Source organism: Mixophyes fleayi, chromosome 7, assembly GCF_038048845.1.
Source record: "Mixophyes fleayi isolate aMixFle1 chromosome 7, aMixFle1.hap1, whole genome shotgun sequence".
Taxonomy (NCBI): Eukaryota; Metazoa; Chordata; class Amphibia; order Anura; family Limnodynastidae; genus Mixophyes; species Mixophyes fleayi.
Window position 1 is genome coordinate 92,075,131 of NC_134408.1, and position 23,129 is coordinate 92,098,259.

Genomic DNA, 23,129 nt, shown 5'->3' on the forward strand with positions numbered 1-23,129 from the left:
ACAATTACATTAAGTTTATGCAAAGAGTCAATATTGTTGACCCTTCTTTTTGAAGACCTCTGCTATTCGTCCCCTGGCATGCTGTCAATCAACTTCTGGGCCACATACTGACTGATGGCCGCCCATTCTTGCCTAATCAATGCTTGGAGTTTGTCAGAATTTGTGCGTTTTTGTTTGTCCTCCTGCCTCTTCAGGATTGACCACAAGTTATTAATGGGATTAAGGTCTGGGGAGTTTCCTGGCCATGGACCCAAAATTTCGATATTTTGATCCCCGAGCCACTTAGTTATCACTTTTGCCTTATAGCAAGCTGCTCCATCATGCTGGAAAAAGCATTGTTCATCACCAAACTGTGCTTGGATGGTTGGGAGAAGTTGCTCTTGGAGGATGTTTTGGTACCATTCTTTATTCATGGCTGTGTTCTTAGGTAAAATTGAGTGAGCCCACTCCCTTGGCTGAGAAGCAACCCCCCACATGAATGGTCTCAGGATGCTTTACTGGTGGCATGATACAGGACTGATGGTAGCGCTCACCTTTCCTTCTCCAGACAAGCGTTATTCCAGATGCCTCAAACAAGTTGCAGGAAATTCATCAGAGAAAATGACTTTACCGCAGTCCTCATCAGTCCAATCCCTGTACCGTTTGCAGAATATCAGTCTGTCCTTGATGTTTTTCCTGGAGAGAAGTAGCTTCTTTCCTGGCCATCCTCCAAAAGACTTCGCCTCACTGTGCGTGTAGCTGCACTCACACCTGCCGGCTGCCATTCCTGAGCAAGCTCTGACTGGTGGTGCCATGATCCCACAGCTGAATCAACTTTAGGAGACAGTCCTGGCACTTTCTGAATGTTCTTGGGCGCATTGAAGCCTTCTTCACAACTATCGAACCTCTCTCCTTGAAGTTCTTGATGATCCGATAAATGGTTGACTTGGATGTAATCTTTCTACAATATCCTTGCCTGTGAAGCCCTTTTTACGCAAAGCATTGATGAATACATGTGTTTCCTTGCAGATAACCATGGTTAACAGAAGAAGAACAATGATTTCAAGCACCACCCTCCTTTTAAAACATCCAGTCTGTTATTCTAACTCAATCAGCATGACAGAGTGATCTCCAGCCTTGACCTCGTCAAAACTCTCACCTGTGTTAACAAGAGAATCACTGACCCGATGTCAGCTGGTCCTTTTGTGGTAGGGCTAAAATGCAGTGGAAATGTTGTTTTTGGGATAAAGTTAATTGTCATGGCAAAGAGGGACTTTGAAATTAATTGCAATTCATCTGATGACTCTTCATGACATTCTGGAGTATATGCAAATTGCCATTATAAAAACTGAGGCAGCAGACTTTGTGAAAATAGTATTTGTGTCATTCTCAAAACTTCTGGCCTTGACTAGAGATTAAGGATATTTAAAGTTATCTTGGATTTTACTATGGCTTTTTGTCATTACAAGGTCACAGAACTCCTTACTTATTCTAATATATGTCATATATTTAAAAGGGGCACATTGTTCCATATATTATATGATATCCTTTAAGAGGACACAAAACTGCCACTATCCAATGCTTGGTGGATCTATGTATAGATAGATTTGTGATATTGCTGACTTCTAAGTGTGACCCCAAAATAAGCTAGTGAATCTAGAGATAAGCCACAGGTTGTGAAAATCTATCCATTGGTTGAAAAATTCATGACTCTGTAAACTTTATGGATATCCTTATCTTGAGGGCATACACACTCCAGGTTTGGAACAACGTCATTCAATCGATGAACGTGATTTTTAGTCCGGTTTAAAAATCAAATGAAATGATATTATGTACTTAGGAATGATCTTTGTTCATGGTTGGAGATTACATACTAATGCGATATTGGGCCGAACATTAGTTTATCAGGTAATAATTGGCTGAAATTGTAGTGTGTACCCAGCGTTAGGATGGAGCAGGGTAGGCAAGCATGAAAATGTGAGTTTTAAGGCACCGCTCGCTTAAAAGTTTGGAGGTTACAGGTGAGTCTGGTCACCCATCCTGCTCTTAGAAGTGCATGTGAAGTAAAGCTCAGATTGGACCCCCTGCAGTGGTATTTCTGCCAATGCTTTTAATGTATCTTACTAATTAAGCAAATGTAGTTATTTATTTATTAACGGTTGTTTATATAGAGCTGAAAATTTAACGCATCGCTTTACAGAGAATATTTAATCATTCACATCAGTCTCTGCCCAAGTGGATCCTACAATCTATGTTCCCTAGTACATGGACACACATCCTAGGGTTACTTTCGTCATAAGGCAATTAACCTATCAGAAAGTTTTGAAGTTTGTGAGAAAACGAAAGCACCCAGAGGAAACCCAGGCAAACACAGGAAGAGCATAAAAACTCCACACAGCTAATGTCCTAGTCGCATCTATGGCCCCAACACTTAGGCTACAAGTTTTCACATCACAAAATGAAAAGTTACTTCTCATTCAACTCATGGTTACAATGTATGACATTCTTAATATCAGACATTTGATGGTGGAATTCTAACAGATTTGCTTACACCTCAGGCACTGGGATGAGAATATGCTAAGTGAAGGCTGCAAGCTCATTCTGGATGAGGTTTCTCTGCCTCCCACAGCTCCTGGTGGGATGGTTGAATACAAGAGAACATTGACAATCAGCTTCCTTTTCAAATTCTATTTGGAAGTGCTGCAGGCACTGAACCACATGGTATGTTGTCCTAAAGCTTCCCAATTATCTAATGTTTACTAGTATCCCAAAGTGATGTTGTTTGAAATTCAATGAACCTAATTTCTTTCTCAGGGTCCCAGTCATCCTGATATCAGTGCTTTAAAGAAATTCCAGTCATCACCCCATGAACACAGTCAAACATACCAGGTAAGTACAGAACGTAGTCATATATTATTATCCCAGTATTTACCTGAATAAAGTGTGAAAATAAGAAACACAGAATTAACCATTGGGCTTTTTGTTTATACTGTATGGTATAATCTAGTTATTATGTAAGTGCAGCTGGGGCTCATCATATCATATAACTCAGCAATATTCAGTCCTTGTTGTGTAATAGTTGTAATGAGTGGGATGTATGAGCCTTTACACTGAAGACCTTGAAATCAAATCAAATTGCAAAGAATCCAGTACAAAGAATAAGCTGCTTATTGTGGCATGCAACTGAAACCACTCTGATTCTACAGATCAATTACTAAAATGGCAAAGCCCTAATAAAACTATAAGCCAGTGAACTCATTATGAAAAGAAACCTAAATGTTATTTATAAAAGTGCAAAATTATGTACGTGCATTTTTCATCCGCAAATGTACCTAACTATACACATACATACTGTAGCTGTACGCTGTGGGTGCTGTCGCTGTAAAATCACTGCCTCTAGTCTTGTCAGATTGCATCTCTACTTGGATATGAGCATGCTGAAAAGAGTAAAAATGTCACTTTAGGACACCACCTTAAATTAAATTCCACTTTTTCTCCTAAAATACTGTTCTTTACAGTCTCATTTATGTCTTAAATTAATTATGAGAGTGATGGTACATAAGGAATATATTACTTTTAATATTTTTATTACATAGGTACCCATGCATACATAAATGTGCTTACCTGCATCAAATGCACATGGCTGCTCTGTGGCCATGCGCTAACTATCTTTGTAAATGTGCCCTCTATACTTCTAGAATCTCATTTAAATATCTCACGGACAAAACATGATCTTGTTTTTGCATGTGAGAGAGTGCTCTTAGTCTGCATTTAGTAAGGAACACTCAGATGTGGCCACTTCCTTCCATCAGATGATGCAAACTTTTACACCCATGCATATGCCTCCATCTTAACATGCAGATCCATGTTCCCAGAAAAATATTTCTGCAAAAATATGTGCATGATGTCACAGAACGGAATATGCTTTGTAGGAGTACATTCCATATGTCTTATAAATGTTTGACATTGTGCATGTGATTTCTGTTCGGACATAAGTCCGTTGGGTTTGCAAGCTGTATCTTGCGTGAAATAGTTCTGCACATGCTCAGAAACGAACCTCTCGCTTTTTTTTTTTTTTTTGGTGGAGGGGAAACCCCACTTAAAAATGCTCCATGCGCCCCTGCGGTTGTTCCCTTTTTTTCTATGTACATGAACCAGGTCCTGTATGTACCATTGTTATTTTATTACATGGGAAATGTTGCTCCCATTTATCATCATTACCAGCTACATGTGCTACATTTGTATAGAAAAATTGAATGAAAGGTTTATGTTAAAAATATTATATATATATATATATGAACACTAATTTCAAAAGAGCTTTTTTATATAAAATACTGTACATTTTAAATTTATTACCCCTACAAGATGTGAGTGTATTCAATGGGCGCTTGATGCAAAGGTAATTGTTGAGTGCTTACATTATATGATCAGTGAAGCTAGGAATCTATTCCTTTTACCAGAATGTACCTGAAGATCAGCCCACACGTGACCCTGTCGGGCGACCTGTTATGCATAAGTCTGGAATCAAGCATGCCACCGGGGAAGCAGTGTACACAGACGACATGCCTTGTGTGGATGGAGAACTCTTTCTGAGATTTGTCACAAGCTCTAGAGCTCATGCAAAAATTGTGTAAGTCAGAAGTTATATGTGTTACTGATGATATGATTTTATAACATGGTGTCAACGATAAAGGGATTGTAATTTTCCACAAAACATTGTGTGTTCCTTCTTGCATGTTGAATACAGTAGTCATTAACCAGAAGATAAATCCTCTTTATATTGTATGCACAGTACAGTTTTTTACATGGAAGCAGACTGGATTTTTAGGAAGCTTCTATTGCTTTGTCTTCAGCCCTAGAAATGTCTAGGTTTCTTTGATTCTGTGATTTACAAACAGTGGAAACTGGTGTTAGAATCTACTGGTTCATATTCTTTTTTCTTTACTTAGATTGATAACTGAAATATAATAGATATTATCATTTGTTATTTGGGAAATATGCTCCACACCGTAAAAATTTGGGCAGCTCTTTATGACTCGGTAATACATTTGGTATTTCAGCACTTTTAAATAGGCTTATCGTCTATTGAGAGCACGGATTGGACAGCAGCTTAAATGACATATTGTCATGTGATATATTGGCCAATGCTATTTGTATTTTAATCAGTGAGGTTTTATCTACAATTACCTTTGAAAGTCTGTTGAAAGGATGAAAAAAAGGCAAAGTGAAAATTAACTCAGAAAAGATATCACAGATAATAAACCACATCATTTTTCAAACAATCCAGTTAGACAATGACTACATTGGTGTCTGCCATATCAATATCCAATCTCACATTGATTGGGCAGCATAATTATTGGTGGTTCTTGGATTGGTGGGTCAATTTAATAATAATAAAAATAGTAATAATAATTTTATAAACAACTTTTCTCCCAGTAGGATTCAAAGGGAGGAATTCAGTTATCCACAGAAAGCCTCCGGAATGGTTGCGGGGACAATCCGCTGTGATGTAACATTGTGGATTTCTCCTTGCACTATATAAAGATGCATAGGAAAATCTGCTATGTTGTGGTACCATAGAACCTGGAAATGTGCATGTTCAATGGCACATTGTGCATCATTGACTAACTCCCCCAAAGAGCTTTACATTTTCATAATCAAATACATTTGAATTTTGTAGACAATTAACTGTAGAATGTTCCGCCAGCTTGAGTGGCTCACATCAAAGATTTGTTCCTGGACAAATCATTGTGCAATTCAATGCACTTGTTTTTTTGCACCCAACTAAGCTATTGCATGTAGTACACAAATATTGGACAGCTTTATTTATACACTGCAATTTAGAGTTCAGCTAAGATATCAAAACTCTTGGGGCAAAGATGGAAGAGGGCAAATATCTACTGCACGGGGTCTGCGTCCCCGTCACAAAATAATATACAACAAACAGCAATGCAGTAGTGTTAATTTGTCCTCCAAAAACCAGCGGATGCAATGTGGATCTTAAAAACTTTAATAAATAAAAATCAATTAAAAATATATATAAACATACTCATACTATATGCATTTATATTCCTTGTACACTCTCTATTTTTGGCTTTTGGCGATTAGAGTAATACAACTATACAAATGTAGTCGCTACACTGAATAAGTTCTTAGTGCTATTTTTAGTATGCTGGTTTCGTTACACTTTTTATTTATTATACAGATGATGAACGAAAAATTGCTGTAACTATTAGGGAGGTTTTCTATCCTGGTATTGATTATAAACTTGAAGTCACAGAATAAATGAGGTTGGCATAGGTGCAAAAATAAAAATAACAAATAAGATTAAGAATTGTTACGACATATGATCCCGAGATCCTTGTGTACCTCTAGATTCTCTAAAGGGTTAATAGACTTGGAGGGTTGAGATCATTGTATTATGTGATATTATGTGATATTATTATGTATCATCAAAGGTTCTTTTAGTGGCGCAATTGAACATCAGATAACATGTCTGTAACTAATATGGTACTAAACACAAGATTAATAAATCAAGAATGAGGAACTCTGAAAGAAAAAACATTAAGCCAAAAGTAAGGTTTTTTATCATGTGCTAGAGACACATTGTTAACAAAGGGTGTTTCTTTGAGTGGATAAATCGGTCTTTGCAATGTGGATTGAATATTAATTGATATAATGCCAGGTGTATGAGATATAATGATTCTTAATTACCTGTGCCTAGACTATATAATACATAAATGGGTGACTTGATCACTATGTCTGATGAAGTTGTAACATACAACGAAACGCGTAAGATAGGTTACCCAAGATTCCAGGGTGATTGCTACTCATACGCAGAACCTGCTTACAGAGCTCACACCAATACGGGAGCCAATATTGGAATTGCAAAGGTTTAGTCAAGATCTTGGAGCGGCGGTTGATGATACCAGAAAGTACCGCAAGAGACCTTTTACCTAACCATACATCATAACATAGGACGGAGTGGAACAAATTCTCGGCACATACACACATAGGAACCAGGAATCTGGTGCCCAGTGCGGGAGGAGGATCCCGACTGTAACACACTGGCGGCTCGCCAGTAACGGAGTCAGCAGTGCAGATCGAGCATGTCAATCTGAACCTAGTATCGGGTAAGCTCATGCTTTCTACTACGGATGACTTTTTTGCACATATACCGATGGTTTATACATGATTATGCTGACTAAAGTTATACTCACCGTTTAAGACCTATGACATCGTTTGGATAAGTTCAGGACATTGCACATCCTCTATTGGTGATCAAAAGTACGTGATACCGAGACACCACGGACTCCTTGTGTTATGAGTACATCTTTACCAAGTTTGAATTTGATATGATCTTATGAGGTCTCAATCGCATTTACATTGTGAGCTTATCTGTATAGGTTTGATTATATTTATACTATTTGGGGAAGTGTTGCATAGGTGCACCTAATGTATGTATCTCCCTTGATATATCAATGATATTATCTGCATATAGTATGAGTATATTTATATATATTTTTAATTGATTTTTATTTATTAAAGTTTTTAAGATCCACATTGCATCCGCTGGTTTTTGGAGGACAAATTAACACTACTGCATTGCTGTTTGTTGAGCTAAGATATGCCTCCTTGCAACTCTAAATCTGTCCACACATTTTAAATCACCCCTCGTTCTCCGCAGTGCAACATGGTTTTACCAAGGTGCAAATGTGCTCCCTTTTTGCTTAAGTACCTAACTCTTAATGAGGCCCATGTGTGTGTTAAAAGGAGTACACTAGCCCATATTTGCCTACTTTTAAATTCTCTCCTCGGAGAAGAAGCCATGTGATCACTGCAGGTGGGGGGGCGTCCCTTTTTCCCCACCCCTGTATGAAATGGCGAAGTTCACAGCATTGCATTGCAGGGGGCAGGGATTAATGGCTCAATCCCGTCATTAAGCCCCATCTTCTCAACAATATGGGAGGATATCCACTCTTCCTGGAGTCCAGGAGGACTCCCCGAAATTCCGGGAGAGTAGGCAAGCACTAGCAATTGAAATAAAATCCCTAATTTAATAGCAAGTAGTCTGTACACTGGATGTAACTTGTCTATAAAATTTAAAGGTAACTTTAAGTAAGTGATAGTAAGTGGTAGTTTTAAGTAAAGGTTACAAAAACGTTGAATATCTCTGCTTGCTTAAATTAGCTGCAAAGAAGAAATAGTGAACATACTGTATTTACATTTTTCACGCCTAGATCTGTGGACTTTTCAGAAGCTCTGCTCCAGCCTGGAGTATTTGATATAATAACTGCAGATGACATTCCCGGCACTAATGATTGTACACTCGATGATGGAACAGTACCAATGTTGGCACATGGAAAGGTAAAGTACAATGCGTATTCAGTTTCTCTACATATTGTATATGTTTAAATGACGGCTTTTCTGGGTTACTTTCAAAGTTTGTTAATGTGCACCGTTTGCTGGGCAGCAGAGTGGCTAAGTGGTTAGTACTTCTGCCTCACAGCGCTGGGGTCATGAGTTCAATTCCCGACCATGGACTTATCTGTGTGGAGTTTGTATGTTCTCCTCATGTTTGCGTGGGTTTCCTCCCACACTCCAAAAACATACTAGTAGGTTAATTGGCTGCTATCAAAATTGACCCTTGTCTGTCTGTCTGTCTGCACGTGTGTGTGTTAGGAAATTTAGAAGCTCCAAAGGGGCAGGGACTGATGTGAATGAGTTCTCTGTACAGCGCTGTGGAATTAGTGGCGCTATATAAATAAATGGTGATGATGATGCCTTACAGTAAAGGCATACATTTTAATATTCATGAGAACATACAGTCTATGCAAACTTCTAGTGACATCCCTGAGGCAAGCAGTATATTTTCATAGTGTGCCTCATGCCGATGTGTTGTTACCAATTCCTAGTTAATTGATAGCATTTATTTGTCTGTATACTGGCTTAGCCCACATATCCGTCCTTTCCATTGTGTGTAGGTGACTGATACCCTTTAATGACCATGGATGTGCCTCCAAGTAGGCCATGTAGTGAAACGAAGAATGACATGATCATCTTCTGAGATAAACTTTACATCAGACTATTCATTACATGTAATAATTAAAGGGAAATGTTCTACCTATAGCAACATTCACATAACTGGAACTTATCATAGTTACCGTTTTGATTGTATCTCCATTGCAGGTGCTCTGTGTGGGTCAGATAATCTATGCAGTGTTAGCTAACACACCCTCTCAAGCAAAGAAAGCAGCTGCCAAAGTCAAAATCATCTATGAGAATCTGGAACCTGTTATTCTCACAATTGAGGTTTGTTGTAACCATTCAGTATATAGTAGATAATAATAATACAAAATTACAAAAACTATTATAGGGCAAATATATTTACCACCTTCTAACATTGTCAAAGAGGCATCTCAAAGTGTCACAAAGGCAAGCTCAATGACATAAACTTTGGAGATAAGAAATGTGTATAAAATGACACAGGACTTCAGTGAGAGAGAATACCCATATAAAGCAATATAACAAACAAATGGCAATAACGCAGGAGGGAGCTGGGGTAGCTGAAGGCTCTGAGGGTCACGTGTGGGTGTTTCAGTCAACAGCAGGACTACGCCCTATAGATCAAATGGTCATTGCTGATGATATTACTCATATAAGATTCAACAGGTTTTGCCGTAGATAAGCTTAAGCCTATTTAACAATGATCTTAGCAGTACAAGTACCGCCACAATCCTCGTTTTGTTCTCACCATCTCAGGATGGAGATAACAGAAGAAAATGTATGAAAAAATACTTTATTCTGTGAATAAAGCATTTTTTTTAAATGATCAATATTTTTTAAATATTTTTCTTTACATATTTTATTCTTTAACATTTTTTTTTTTTGCTAAATGGAATTGAAAACTGTAGTCTTGGCTTTCATTTCTACTGTGCATGTATAGACTGGATACCCGGATCCTGCATGCGCATATCCCTGGAGACTGGTCTAGCAAACACATATGTTAACCCTCACCACTTCGGGCCAGTATCACCTGGCTGAGTATCGCTCATCTGCCCCAGCGATATTTTATTCATAAATTGCAACAGTCGGTGCTTTTCAAGTGATGATAAAAAAAAAATCCTTATTACCGTATAATAATAAATAGACACCGTAGTATATTTATTTCAATTATGGATCACATGTAGATTTAGAAATTTTGACAAAAGTCTTTATTACCTTAAAAAGTGTTGTATAGCCACACCCACCAAAATCATTGCTCTTTATTATAACAGATGCTAAGCAAAGCATGTGTGGATATTGTATAACTAGTAATACATTTTTCTTTGTCTACCCCAGGAAGCTATTAATAACAATTCATTCTACCAACCACAAAGGCATCTGGAGGTGGGGAACGTGGAAGAAGCGTTTCAGGCAGCTGATCAGGTGCATGAAGGTACAGTATATACTGCTGCTGTTACATCTGCGTAATTCAACTCAAGTATGTGTTTTGTACTCTGGCTACATCTGAGTGACTAGAAGTTTAAGTTCCTTCTTGTGGCCATTGCAGGTGAGATCTACATAGGCGGCCAGGAACATTTCTACATGGAAACCCAGAGTATCCGGGCTGTGCCAAAGGGAGAAGATGGAGAAATGGACGTGTACGTGGCTACTCAGGATCCAACTAATGTACAGGTAACATTAGCCTGAGATACAAGGAGAACACAGTTCCTGTAGGACTGTTGCCATCAAATCAGCTATGTGCAACACATCAAGTTATGTGCATACATGATGACGTAAAGCAACACATCAAGTTATGTGGATGCATGATAACGTAAAGCAACACATCAAGTAATGTGGATGCATGATGACGTAAAGCAACACATCAAGTTATGTGGATGCATGATGACGTAAAGCAACACTTTAAGTTATGTGCATACATGATGACGTAAAACAACACATCAAGTTATGTGCATACATGATGACGTAAAGCAACACATCAAGTTATGTGCATACATGATGACGTAAAGCAACACATCAAGTTATGTGCATACATGATGACGTAAAGCAAAAAATCAAGTTATGTGCATACATGATGACGTAAAGCAACACATCAAGTTATGTGCATACATGATGACGTAAAGCAACACATCAAGTTATGTGGATGCATGATGACGTAAAGCAACACATCAAGTTATGTGGATGCATGATGACGTAAAGCAACACATCAAGTTATGTGCATACATGATGACGTAAAGCAACACATCAAGTTATGTGAATACATGATGACATAAAGCAACACATCAAGTTATGTGCATGCATGATGACGTAAAGCAACACATCAAGTTATGTGGATGCATGATGACGTAAAGCAACATATCAAGTTATGTGGATGCATGATGACGTAAAGCAACACATCAAGTTATGTGGATGCATGATGACGTAAAGCATTGATGTGCATACATGATGACGTAAAGCAACACATCAAGTTATGTGCATACATGATGACGTAAAGCAACACATCAAGTTATGTGCATACATGATGACGTAAAGCAACACATCAAGTTATGTGGATGCATGATGACGTAAAGCAACACATCAAGTTATGTGGATGCATGATGACGTAAAGCAACACATCAAGTTATGTGTATACATGATGACGTAAAGCAACACATCAAGTTATGTGCATATATGATGACGTAAAGCAACACATCAAGTTATGTGCATGCATGATGACGTAAAGCAACACATCAAGTTATGTGGATGCATGATGACGTAAAGCAACATATCAAGTTATGTGGATGCATGATGACGTAAAGCAACACATCAAGTTATGTGGATGCATGATGACGTAAAGGAACACATCACATGACATTGTCTGGTCATCTATATTCTTGGTTACTGAGGTTATTAAAATCGTGGTTAGAGATAAACCAGGTCATTTCTTTACTTTTTAGTCACTTGTGTGTGCAGTACTGAATGTACCCTCCAGCCGGATTACATGTCATGTGAAGAGAGTTGGAGGGGCTTTTGGGGGAAAAGTAACAAAAACAGGGCATCTCGCAGCAATCACTGCAGTGGCAGCAAGCAAGTAAGTGTAATTACATACAATGTCCTATGTATAAAATTAGTTTTAAACTAACACAAATTTGGGGATCACAAATTTTGTTTGCATGTTTTGTCAAAGTATTTAGTCAAATAAAGTGTGTTTTCGTTTTGAGGGTCCTGGAGGTGTTTATTGTATTGTATGTAATTGTAATTTTTGCATAATGAACTGTATTATATTGTTGTCTTTGGGGACGTTCTTATATAAGTACAACATGCTAGGACTGAGAGACCAAAAATTGGATAAACCAGTTCTTGAAAAGTCCTTATATTTCAATCCACAATTGGTGGGTGTCTTTCCTTATTATTGTCATTGTAGAATCCATCTTGGAAGTACTCATATTCATATGGTAGAAAAATGTGGAAAATAGAGAAGGATTGTGCAATAGTGTATTATCTTCAGTGCCACATTTTTTAGACAACCAAGAAAACTACACATAAAAACACAAAATTTACATGATTCTCCAATGCCGGGTAATGGCCGCCTACCAGATCTGGCTGATGGTGAAGTCTTGTAATAAAGTTCTTTTACACAGAGGGCCCACATGCTGTGATGAGAACTCTGGAAGGTCCAGGCAGTCAGTCGTACACTAGCAAAGTTCACTAGCCGATGGAAGGAGCCATATTGTTCCCTTCTAAGTACGATGTATGCAATTCTGTGTTTTACATAGCAGTGCAAAAAATAGATTTCATTTTGCTTAGTGTAATTATTGAAATGAGATAACAGTTAAAAAGGTTCCTTTTTAGGGATCTTTTTTTTTTTTTTATGTAGGGTAGGGCAAACAGTCCTTTTCCACTCTAGCACCAGTTCTGAGCGTAGATTGGGTCTTCTCCTATACTATTAATAGGATGCATTTAGCACCTTCCAGTTTTAGCATAGAACTGAATTTCTAGGTGTACTTTGCCCAATGTAAAAAATACATTTCAAATGCCCCATCACTTTCATGATTAATTTAAGCCATAAATAAGGCCTAAATCAAGTGGTATTTTAGGAGACAAAACTAAAATGTGTTTAGACTTGAAGTACCTTTTGCACAATGCGCTTCTTGAATTTTTTCTGCTTTCCAGAAAATGTATGTGCCCTTTTAGTTTGCGGATGTGTCTCCAAAATGTGACAAATAGGTATGCACCTAGACATGTCTTGGGTGGACCATCAAGAAGCATCAGTGCAAACCTAGGTGTTTTGTTGTGCACTTCCAGAGTTCTCCATAAAGAAGGTTATATGTTCGTGCAGTGCACAATAGAAATAAAGCATAATAAGATAACAGAATATGGAAATAGTTGCTCTCCTGCCATGAAAACAGGACCCAGTCCAGGAGCACACTTAGGGGGTTTTCCAGTTGCCCAGAACCCCCCTCCCTCTCTAACCAGAAATTGGTTGATGGGCTGGTCCCTCCCTCAGGACCAGCCACAATAATGAATGCAGCTGCGGATTTTAATGATCTGTTCCTTCCATCACTGACATTTTTCAAATAGAAGAGTCTGAAATTGGCGGATGGAAGAAGTGAAGTACAGTACAGTGGGGGACTTAATGTAATGTGTTTGGTGGTGTGTCAAATTGCTGCTGGATCAACAATCAGACTTGCATCTTGTGAGTCCCCATTACTGCTGATAGGAAATAGAAGTACCCACCACTTGCTGAACCCCACAATCCTGCAACAGTCCGGAAGATTTGCACACTCCCAGGATTTCTCACATTAGCAATGGCCTAATAATTTAACAATGTGTGGGAGATATTAGTTTATTGGTGGGATCAATTTACTAGATGGTGGGGGCATGGTGATACCTATTAATATAAGGTGGGGTGATCTGACTATTAAATTAATGCTGGAGGGATTTGGGGCCTATTAATTGAATGCGGCTCTGAGTTTGGTGAGAAGGAGAGGAATTTATTGTGAATAATAATTATTTAATATCAATGCTGCTTAGGGAGAAATAGGCACATTTAGTAAATAGGTGTATTTAATAAATGTGAATACTTTTAATTTAAATGAACATATAGAAGAGGGCAGAACAGGCTGCCAACTGTCCTGATTCTGGTTTAAGAGTCACATTTTTGGTTGACTCTCGGGCTCAGTCAGAGCTTAATCCCACATGCAAGTACTGTTAGAAAGTCTTGCTCCACACTTCTCTGCTCTTGAAGGGTGAGCTGCATGCACTTAACAGTAGTGCATGCAGCATTGCCCATGTATTTGAAATGGATGGGAAGGGGCTGAAGATCAGCCGAGCACTGGTTAAAATGATTGCCATGTCCCACAAATGATAATTATGTGCATTCTTGCGGTCTGGAAACCCTCTCTAGAAATCCTACATTTGCGCCATGTCCTCAGGGCCCCCTAACTGTTTTCCATATCTTCTTCCTGAAGCACATGTGTAGTCATTACTGAATGACACATTGTAACTAATTAATTACATTTGATAACCCTCCCTATCTGAAACCTTTCTTGTTTTCTCACAACATATTCTTTTATTTTTAAGACGATATTTTCAGATCCACATGTTCGATCGTAAAAACAGGCACTGTGTGAGAAAAGCAGTCATGGAACATCATGACTCCTTTTGCAGAACTGTTGCGCTGCATTACTTTTTTACTGTTTATTGACTCAAAATTTAAATTTTAGGACAAAGCGTGCAGTTCGCTGCATACTGGAGCGTGGAGATGACATGCTAATCACAGGAGGACGCCATCCACACCTTGGGAAATATAAAGTATGTGATGGTTGAATAATAATTTGTTATATTATAATCCCAAGAATAGGTTGACAAAAGTAAGAAAATAAAATGATGGATGAATTTATGCATTTTGTCATTAATGACTGTGGCATGTTTTTAGTTGTATGCTTATATTGATAGTAACCGAGAGGTCTTTAATAAATTTGCATAAACAATCACCTGTCTTTTAGGTGGGGTTTATGAATGATGGTCGTGTTACTGCTGTGGATGTTTCTTACTTCAGTAACGCTGGATCTACTTCTGATGACTCAGTCCTTGTAAGTTCCTTTTACGAGATGATTCTCATACCCCCAGATGTGAGCTTTTCCATAATTGTATGATTTTTTTTCCTGGTCATTTCTTTATTGAATAAAAGGAAAGAAGACTTTTTTAGAGTCATATGTCTCTCAAACAAAACTCGATAATCAGTTTAAGAAGTACTTAGGGTTCTATTGCTATTTTCAGGTGGTCGAGATTAGTCTACTGAGTATGGACAATGCCTACAAACTTCCTAATCTGAGATGCAGAGGAACTGCCTGCAAAACTAACCTACCATCAAACACTGCCTTCCGAGGATTTGGGTATCCACAAGTGGCATTTGTAACTGAAACATGGATGAGTGAAATAGCAATAAAGACCTCGCTGCCACCTGAGAAGGTGAGTGGAATGTAATAAGAGGAAGTGACGTCTTCCATTGCATTATATGATATAATGACCATGGGTAAAACAAGAATACCTCAAGCCTCCCAGCTAAAGAAACCATTTTATTTAAGTCTCTCCAAAGGATAGTCTAGTCAAGGCAATGGAATATGCTATTTCCTCGACAATTATTTCTTACACAATTATTTTCTGTCTAATATTTTATCAAGGTCACTGTTAGGATAGAACTTGAGGTATCTTTAAAAAGTCAAACCCAACTTATATTTCTCTTGGATCACAACTATGATATAATATTAGATGTACATTTATCACACTCATCATTGAAGACTATTCTATCTTTATGGATACTTTAATGAATCCATTAGGACAGTGGATGGAGAAGATATATCATCCCATCTGAAATATATCACTAATATAATTAATTGAATATATTCATAAATATTTAATATAGTTATGAACACATTAGGATGTGTATATTAATTTATTCGATGTATACACCTTGTATTATTTATTCTTTATAATTTTTATATTTGTTCAATTTAATTTTTCACTTTTATCACCTTTTATTTGTTCACACATATTTCACTTATATGTTACACTTTCTATATATATGTTATACCTTCTATATTTTTTTTATTTTTATTTTCCAGCTTGGTTTATAGAGGGTTACTACTGATCAATGGAGGGTTATTTTCAATGTATTTAATAAAAGGGATAATGTTATTCCCTTTGTATACATGAAGGTATTAAATTATAAGAGTGAAGAACGATGCAACATTAACTTTGGCATCTTAATTATATTGATACATAACATAAACACCGTTTCTCTAGAACAAATCATCTATGGAATCTTGTTAACAATATACATCTCACACTATAGTCTCAGTATGATATGTCAGACTTTTTATTATTATTCTTTCTGGGATAAGAAATTAACACACTCCTTATGTTTAAGATTTAGAATCTGCAGATATAACTATTTACTCTGATCCCGCTTACCAGTAACTTAGGATCTGTGAGACGCATTCTTAGATATACATACTCCAGATCACTGGGGACGCGTTGCTATGGATGACGTAAGAGGGAGGGATTGCCCTCGCTATAAAAGTCCAATTAGTTTACTCAAACGGGTTGCCTTGACAAAGCTATTGTGAAGCGAAACGCGCGTCGGCTCTGTCCGTGCCGCCAGTTTCCCTCATTAGATTAGGGTTTAGAAACTATGCTTTTTCATGCATCCATTTAGGTTTAGATAGGACAACATGGTCATAACTATCTGATACTTTTTGGGGCACTATCTTTAGACATTTGTATATCTAGGAGCTATATATGGCGTGTACACTCTATAGAAAGTGGCAGCATATCCGATGATACAAGTCTAAATCTGTCTCAGCTGTTGGTTTTTACGTTAATAGAGACCTGTATGATCTTTAGGTCTCCTACCATTACTACTTTCTCCTTATAAGGGGATCTGTTTGATACATTTATATCAGTTAGATAACCTAACAGAGTAATAAGGAGCATTTATCTAATCCACCTAGAGGTACCTTTTACAACAGCCTACATCAATTATAATATAGTGCCTCCACCTTATACCAGTCTATAATTGCCACATAACGTGAACTACAATCTGGATTATAATAGTCTCTAGTAAGGAGACAACTTTATAAAGATATGTGATATACACATCAGCTGTATGATTGAAGTGAGCATGGTTTCATTGTAGCAATATTGATATTATAATTTGCTACTAATATCGTTAACCCTTTTCTCTATTATAAAACAACTAAGGAACATATCAGTAATTATATTATTAGGGGATATTAACTGGCAGGCGCGGTCACAGCAGAAGTTTTTCTGCTTGTTTTTATCAGTCTATTTCTAGGTATTCATTTCCATTCACAATTTTAATATTTCGCTTATTTGTACATATTTGGGAATATGGTTCCAAGAATGCCCTATTTACACATATTGTCTTCTCTCTCTTATGCAAGTTTAAAATAGTATGGGTGCACCACCTTTAGGAGATTTGACTATATATAAAATATGCTTCAGTTACCAATCAGACCCTTCTCCTGAAAGGTTGGGAACTATGGTATCATCTGGTGCGGTATATTTCCTTTTCTTTTTACAATATTCTATCTTCCCACCAGCCCAAGAACAAGGTGGCATGCATAGGGGCACAACAAGTGCCCTAAGAGTTTTTTCTGAGCTGGTAGTGATCTTGTCTGAGAACCAAATATCCGTATAGGTCAATACAAATCTCAGATAAAAAACAAAATTATTATGTGATTGGTATTGGATGACATTCATACTTAAATAGAAATTAACCACCATCACATCCTTTTTCATGTGGTATGCTACTATAGAGTGCTTCCACATTCAAGCTTGCTAGTAAGGTCTTCTCTGACCCATGGATGCGCTCCAGTTTTCAAATAGGTTTCATTGTATGTAGAGCTTATTGAACATTTTAAAACTGTTCAGCCAGATATTTGCCTCATTCTACCTCATTTTCCTGGCAGAATTTAGCTTGAAGTATTCCCAGCCCTACCTCAACCACACCACACAGCGCAATGAGTTGAGCTTCAGTGTCCCAGCTCTATTCATAGGCGAGAATTCAAGCGGAAGCAAGGTTCTGCCGAACATTGCCTCGATGTCCGACTGCGCACATTGCCAGCCAATACAGTACAGAAATCTATGCTTATTTTCCCTCACATCTCTATGGGATAAAATACGATGTGTTGACTATTCCAGAGACACATCTTGGCACCTTGCGACCAACTGAATTCCCCCCATAGACTATGAACTATGGGAAATGTTAATTTACAAATACAGAGCGAAATGGCATTTTGTAGAGTGGCAAAGCAAAAGTGGAATTTAAATGTTGTATCGCCGGAGGTTTGGGCCTCTGTGAAGCATCCTGTTCTATCAATATATATACTACATTTTATTTCCGATAAACATTGCCAGACACAATCGGTCAGCCACAAGGATTCACCCTAGGTTTCAGGTTTCATTGTTTATTTTTTTATTAGTATTCCTGTTAATTTTTATTCATCACATTTGGAAGGTAGATTAGAGGGTGTCAGGGGACAGAGGGGAGTCTCCCAGGGGAGATAGGAGAGTGTGCAAGGAGGGAGGAGAGGATGCCAAGGGAGAGAGGAGAAGCTGTCAGGGGACAGGATCTTAGAGAAAGAGACAAGGGGGTAAATGTATGAACATGCGGGTTCTTCAACACCCGCGTGTTCGGCGATTAAATTTCAAGCGGCGCTGCATTGTAAAGGGAAGTTTCCCTTTACAATGCAGCGCCGCTTGAAATTTAATCGCCGAATACGCTGAACACGCGGATGTTGAAGAACCCGCATGTTCATACATTTACCCCAAGGTGTTTGAAGAGAGTGGAGGGTAACTGAAGAGAGAGGAGTGGGTGGAAGGGGTAAGGTAAATTCTAAGGGATTTCAGAGCACATGACTGGTCCCAGATGAGGAGACAGGGTGTTATGAGTGAAGGAGGTAAAATGAGTGACAGAGTAGAAGGGAGTTAAGACTGAAAACCAGAATCTCTGTTTACCACCTTATCACCAACACAGCACAAATTTGAAAACATTCTGTTGAATTGTGTTTACTTATTAAGATATCAAGACACTTGTTTTTGAAATCCAGTATGTTTTTTATTTTTCAAACTGGTTTTCCAAACAAAAGAAAAACAAACAGAGTTAGAAAAGTAACTGCCAGCAAACAAGCATCACATAACATATTACGTAAATCCGCATTATAGAATAAAGTAGTTACAGGTGCAGCATCCACCAGTAGCAGAAATACACCAATATACAATATACCATGCATACAATAGTGAGATATAGGGAAATAAAAACAATGAAGGGATGGAGAGCAAGAAGAACAAAACTCACACACAAGGGTGCCCATTGGTCTAATCCAGTAGAGAGGATCTAGCCAATGAAGGTAGGACACATTTGGAGTCTAGCCAACGTTCCCAAATATTTTCATCTTTCAAGGGGCATTTCTTACTAGTATAGACAAATTGGCCATGACTTACCGCATCATTAACTAACTTAATCCAATAATGAATATGAGTACTAGCAGGAGCCATACATAATCTAGCAATACAAACCTTGCCCAACATAAATACATTTATTATACATTGTTTTGTCACTGTATTTAATATATGCCCTTAGAATATAATGGTACCATCACACCAGTTTTGTTGATTCACTTAATGACACAAGACCAAAAGGATTTGATTCTAGGGCATAAGAGAGATGCCAGAATGTGCCACATGGGTCACCACATTTCGGACATTGATTAGTCTGATTCCTTTAAAATTTTGCTAATCTACTAAGAGTAAGGTGCGCCCTGTGTAGGATATATATCTGAATTTGCTGGCACTTCAGAGAGCCAGTTGAGCAGAAGGAGCTTGTGACAAGATGGACCTCCTATATCATCCTCTCCGTGTGTTGCTGTGGACCAGCTGGGTTTGTCTTGCCACAGTCCTATTTCTTTACCTCAAATTACGCCCCTCCTTTACTGGCACCTAGGACCATTTCTTTCTGGGTTACTCTGCTAGGATACCCTCTTGCTGGGCACCTGGGCTGGTACACCTGACCTCTTGCCTTCAGATTAGGGTTGCTCTGGATGGTTCTCCCTGGCTTATCACACTGGCTAGAGCTACAGGTTGCAAGCAGAGTAGTGATACCTCAGAACAGCCTGATAATGGATTAGATTGGTCTACTCTACAGGTCACAGGACTTACAGCACATGTAAATAGTCGTCAAAGCAGATTTTTGAAGCAGTGATGTTTTACTAGCTCAAGTAGCTCTAATAAGGACAGTTACATGCCAGTCTGTGGTATTAGCGCTATTTCCAGAAGTTACAGATGGTATGATACTACATGGTCAAAAGAGCTCCTTTTTATACAGATTCTGACACAAATCCTGGCGGCAGGGTAAACCAGCCCACTGATCCAACCAGGCACCGAAGCATCTGATATCACATCAGATAATTTAACATCAGGATGTGATATTTCTCTAAATGTGGAGTTAATGCAATTTAACTTACAAAATTCACAGCAATCTGTGATATCCTAATTTACTTGTATCCTGAGTCTACATTGTTCAGACTAGTTCCTGTCTCTCTAACAAGATGAGACAACAGTTAATGACCTCCTGCTGGGCCTTCAGACTAAAGCAGGTTTTTGTCACTTCTGTCACTTCTGCGATAAAAAGACTTACTTAGCATTTCCTGTTTTCAGCAAAACAGACTTCCTCTAACCTGGCATAATACATTAGAAAGCAATACATTTCCTATACCGAAATACACACAATATAAAAAAATATTAGTACATTTGCAATGATATACTGCACCCTTAATTAAAATAGATATTTACAATAAGTTATTCCTATGTGATCCATCCACAGAGCTAATAAGAATTATTCTCCTTGTACTCATCTTGAAGGTCCTCCTTCCACTTTTCCCATAATTGTACAAGGTGCTTGGTAGTAAATTCACTCAATAAATATGAATATGTAAATTAAGTTAGGTTTGCATAACCTAACGGCTGAAGCAGGGGCTTGCTTAAGGGGAGGGACTCCCTGTGCAAATTGGGTCATCAAGGCATGCCTAAGTTGAAGACAGAAATAAAACATAGTTTTGTAGACAGCAAATTCTATCCTAGGTTGTTCATGACACCCTAACGGATAGGATCAATGAGGAGCATTACAATCCAGGAAAACCACAGCAACCTGTGGAGACTCGAAGAAGCCATGCCAGGAAGAGCAGAGCGTACGGCAGTTGAAGATCCAGCAATCGTCTCTTGACTTGTAGGAATTAAACCCTAGTCTTCTGAACACCGATAGAAAAATCTGGGAAAACAGTCATCCTTTGGTTTTGGTACAGCAGCGAAGCTTTGGTGTGAGCAAGATGTAGAATAGCATCTCTTTTCTTAAAATGAAGAATGATTGCAATAAATTTACACGGACGAGCACCCAGCGGCGGTCTCTGATTAAAAATGCAATGAATTCTTTCAATAGCAGACTGTGTAGTGAAGCCATCTCTCTTGAACAATTGTATCAGCCAGTCCTCCAAGAAGATTTCTGGGCGATTTCCCTTCCACCCCTTCAAGGAGGCCCAACAATCTAACATTATTTCAGCGTAAATGTCCTTTAGTGTCCGATAACTTTTGTTTCACCTACTCTGTTCTTTATTTTTTTCATATCATGGTGTAATAAGGACACGTCGACCTGCACCTCCCCTATTTTGTCCATCACCCTCTTTTCAGAGGAATTAATAGTGTGTAGCGCTGCAAGGTAACTGAAGATACATCAGAAGTCAGAGGCTCCGCCACTGGTTGAGACAATGGACGACCTGGCAAAACTATCCAATCTGATAGATGGTGTAGTATGGGAATTCTTGCCCATTGTAATTGGTGGTCCCAGAGAGCTTTGAGAGCCAAAGATGAGAGATGGCACGCTGTCCTGAGTCCTAGGTGGTGAAGTGTACAGTCAGGGTACAATAGCGGCTAACAGACTGAATTGTGCTACTGCAGCAAAATATATATGTAGGAGGGAGTGATAAACACCAAGGGGTAAATGTATGAACCTCCGATTTCTGCAAGTCACCGGAAATCGGAACTTTGCAGTGACAATTTAAAGCAGTAAATTTGCCTTTACAAGCCATCACCGCTTTAAATTTTCAAGGCAAAGTCGACGATTTCCGGCAACTTGCAGAAATCACAGGTTCATACATTCACCCCCAGGAGAGGTGTATGGACAGACGTGCCCTGAAATTTATGAAGGCAAAAAGTAATTGGAGAGCCAATATCAGGTAGCTGTAGAGAATCCCACATGTATCATTACAATGCTTGCTCAGTAGAGTACTGAAGCCACACAAATGTAGATGTAGCACACAAAACTCTGCAGTAGATGCAAGCTGGCCTATGTGGAAGAACACTGCCCGGCCAGAGAAGACTAAGAACGGAGGGCAGACTCACCAGGGATCCTGAAGGTGAGAGAGGCCATCACCACCTAGGGCTCCAAAATGGCGGCCAGACCCTCAGATGCAGGAAGGAGTCGTGCAGACCCAGGCCTAAAGATAGTCAGGTGAGTGGGGCAGTACAGCAGACTTCCTCTGCTCTCTCAGGATAATAGCAGGTTAGTAGCTCAGTCCATAGGTGACAGTTCTCCACTGACGAGACAACAAGGGATGAAGGGGGGTACATGAGATCCACAGAACCCCAATGAAAGAGGCCACAAGTGCAGAACTGTAGGAGGGAGACAGCATAGGGACTCGCAATGTACTTGGTCGAATGCACCAGCCGGCAATTCACAGTTTCAGAATATTTAATTGGATCTGTAGACTGGAGAAGAAGTAGCAGTGCATGCTACTCCATTAGCTACCAGGCCATGCCCCCTATCAAGGCATATTTTTTATACCAATTCCTATTCATTGCCACAATGCCACTCACCCATTTTTTTTCTTTTAATTGTGCTGTCTTCCTTCAAAGAGAGTTTGAGATCAGTGAAATTGCTCAGGGGACTGTGCCTGTAAGCCATTCCCAATGTGAACTTGAAGTGTTTATCAGTGCTTTTTGCCCACAATCATCGAAGAATGTTTATAGGTTGCTGTAATTGAGCTACGGCTTATATTCTCACCATCCACTCTAACAGTGGGACAATGCAA

The 23,129-nt window shown here is 38.7% G+C and overlaps 1 protein-coding gene across 1 annotated transcript in view; it reads left to right on the top strand.

Moving 5' to 3' along the window:
• Positions 1 to 23,129, top strand: part of LOC142097878 (aldehyde oxidase-like) — an 87,627-nt gene that overhangs the window by 31,089 nt on the left and 33,409 nt on the right. Inside the window, exons 15-25 of the mRNA XM_075180103.1 lie at positions 2,538 to 2,700; positions 2,794 to 2,868; positions 4,440 to 4,609; positions 8,220 to 8,346; positions 9,169 to 9,291; positions 10,321 to 10,417; positions 10,532 to 10,656; positions 11,919 to 12,052; positions 14,688 to 14,775; positions 14,970 to 15,056; positions 15,244 to 15,435. Of these exons, the coding sequence (XP_075036204.1) occupies positions 2,538 to 2,700; positions 2,794 to 2,868; positions 4,440 to 4,609; positions 8,220 to 8,346; positions 9,169 to 9,291; positions 10,321 to 10,417; positions 10,532 to 10,656; positions 11,919 to 12,052; positions 14,688 to 14,775; positions 14,970 to 15,056; positions 15,244 to 15,435 (1,381 nt within the window). The remainder of the gene's footprint in view (positions 1 to 2,537; positions 2,701 to 2,793; positions 2,869 to 4,439; positions 4,610 to 8,219; positions 8,347 to 9,168; positions 9,292 to 10,320; positions 10,418 to 10,531; positions 10,657 to 11,918; positions 12,053 to 14,687; positions 14,776 to 14,969; positions 15,057 to 15,243; positions 15,436 to 23,129) is intronic.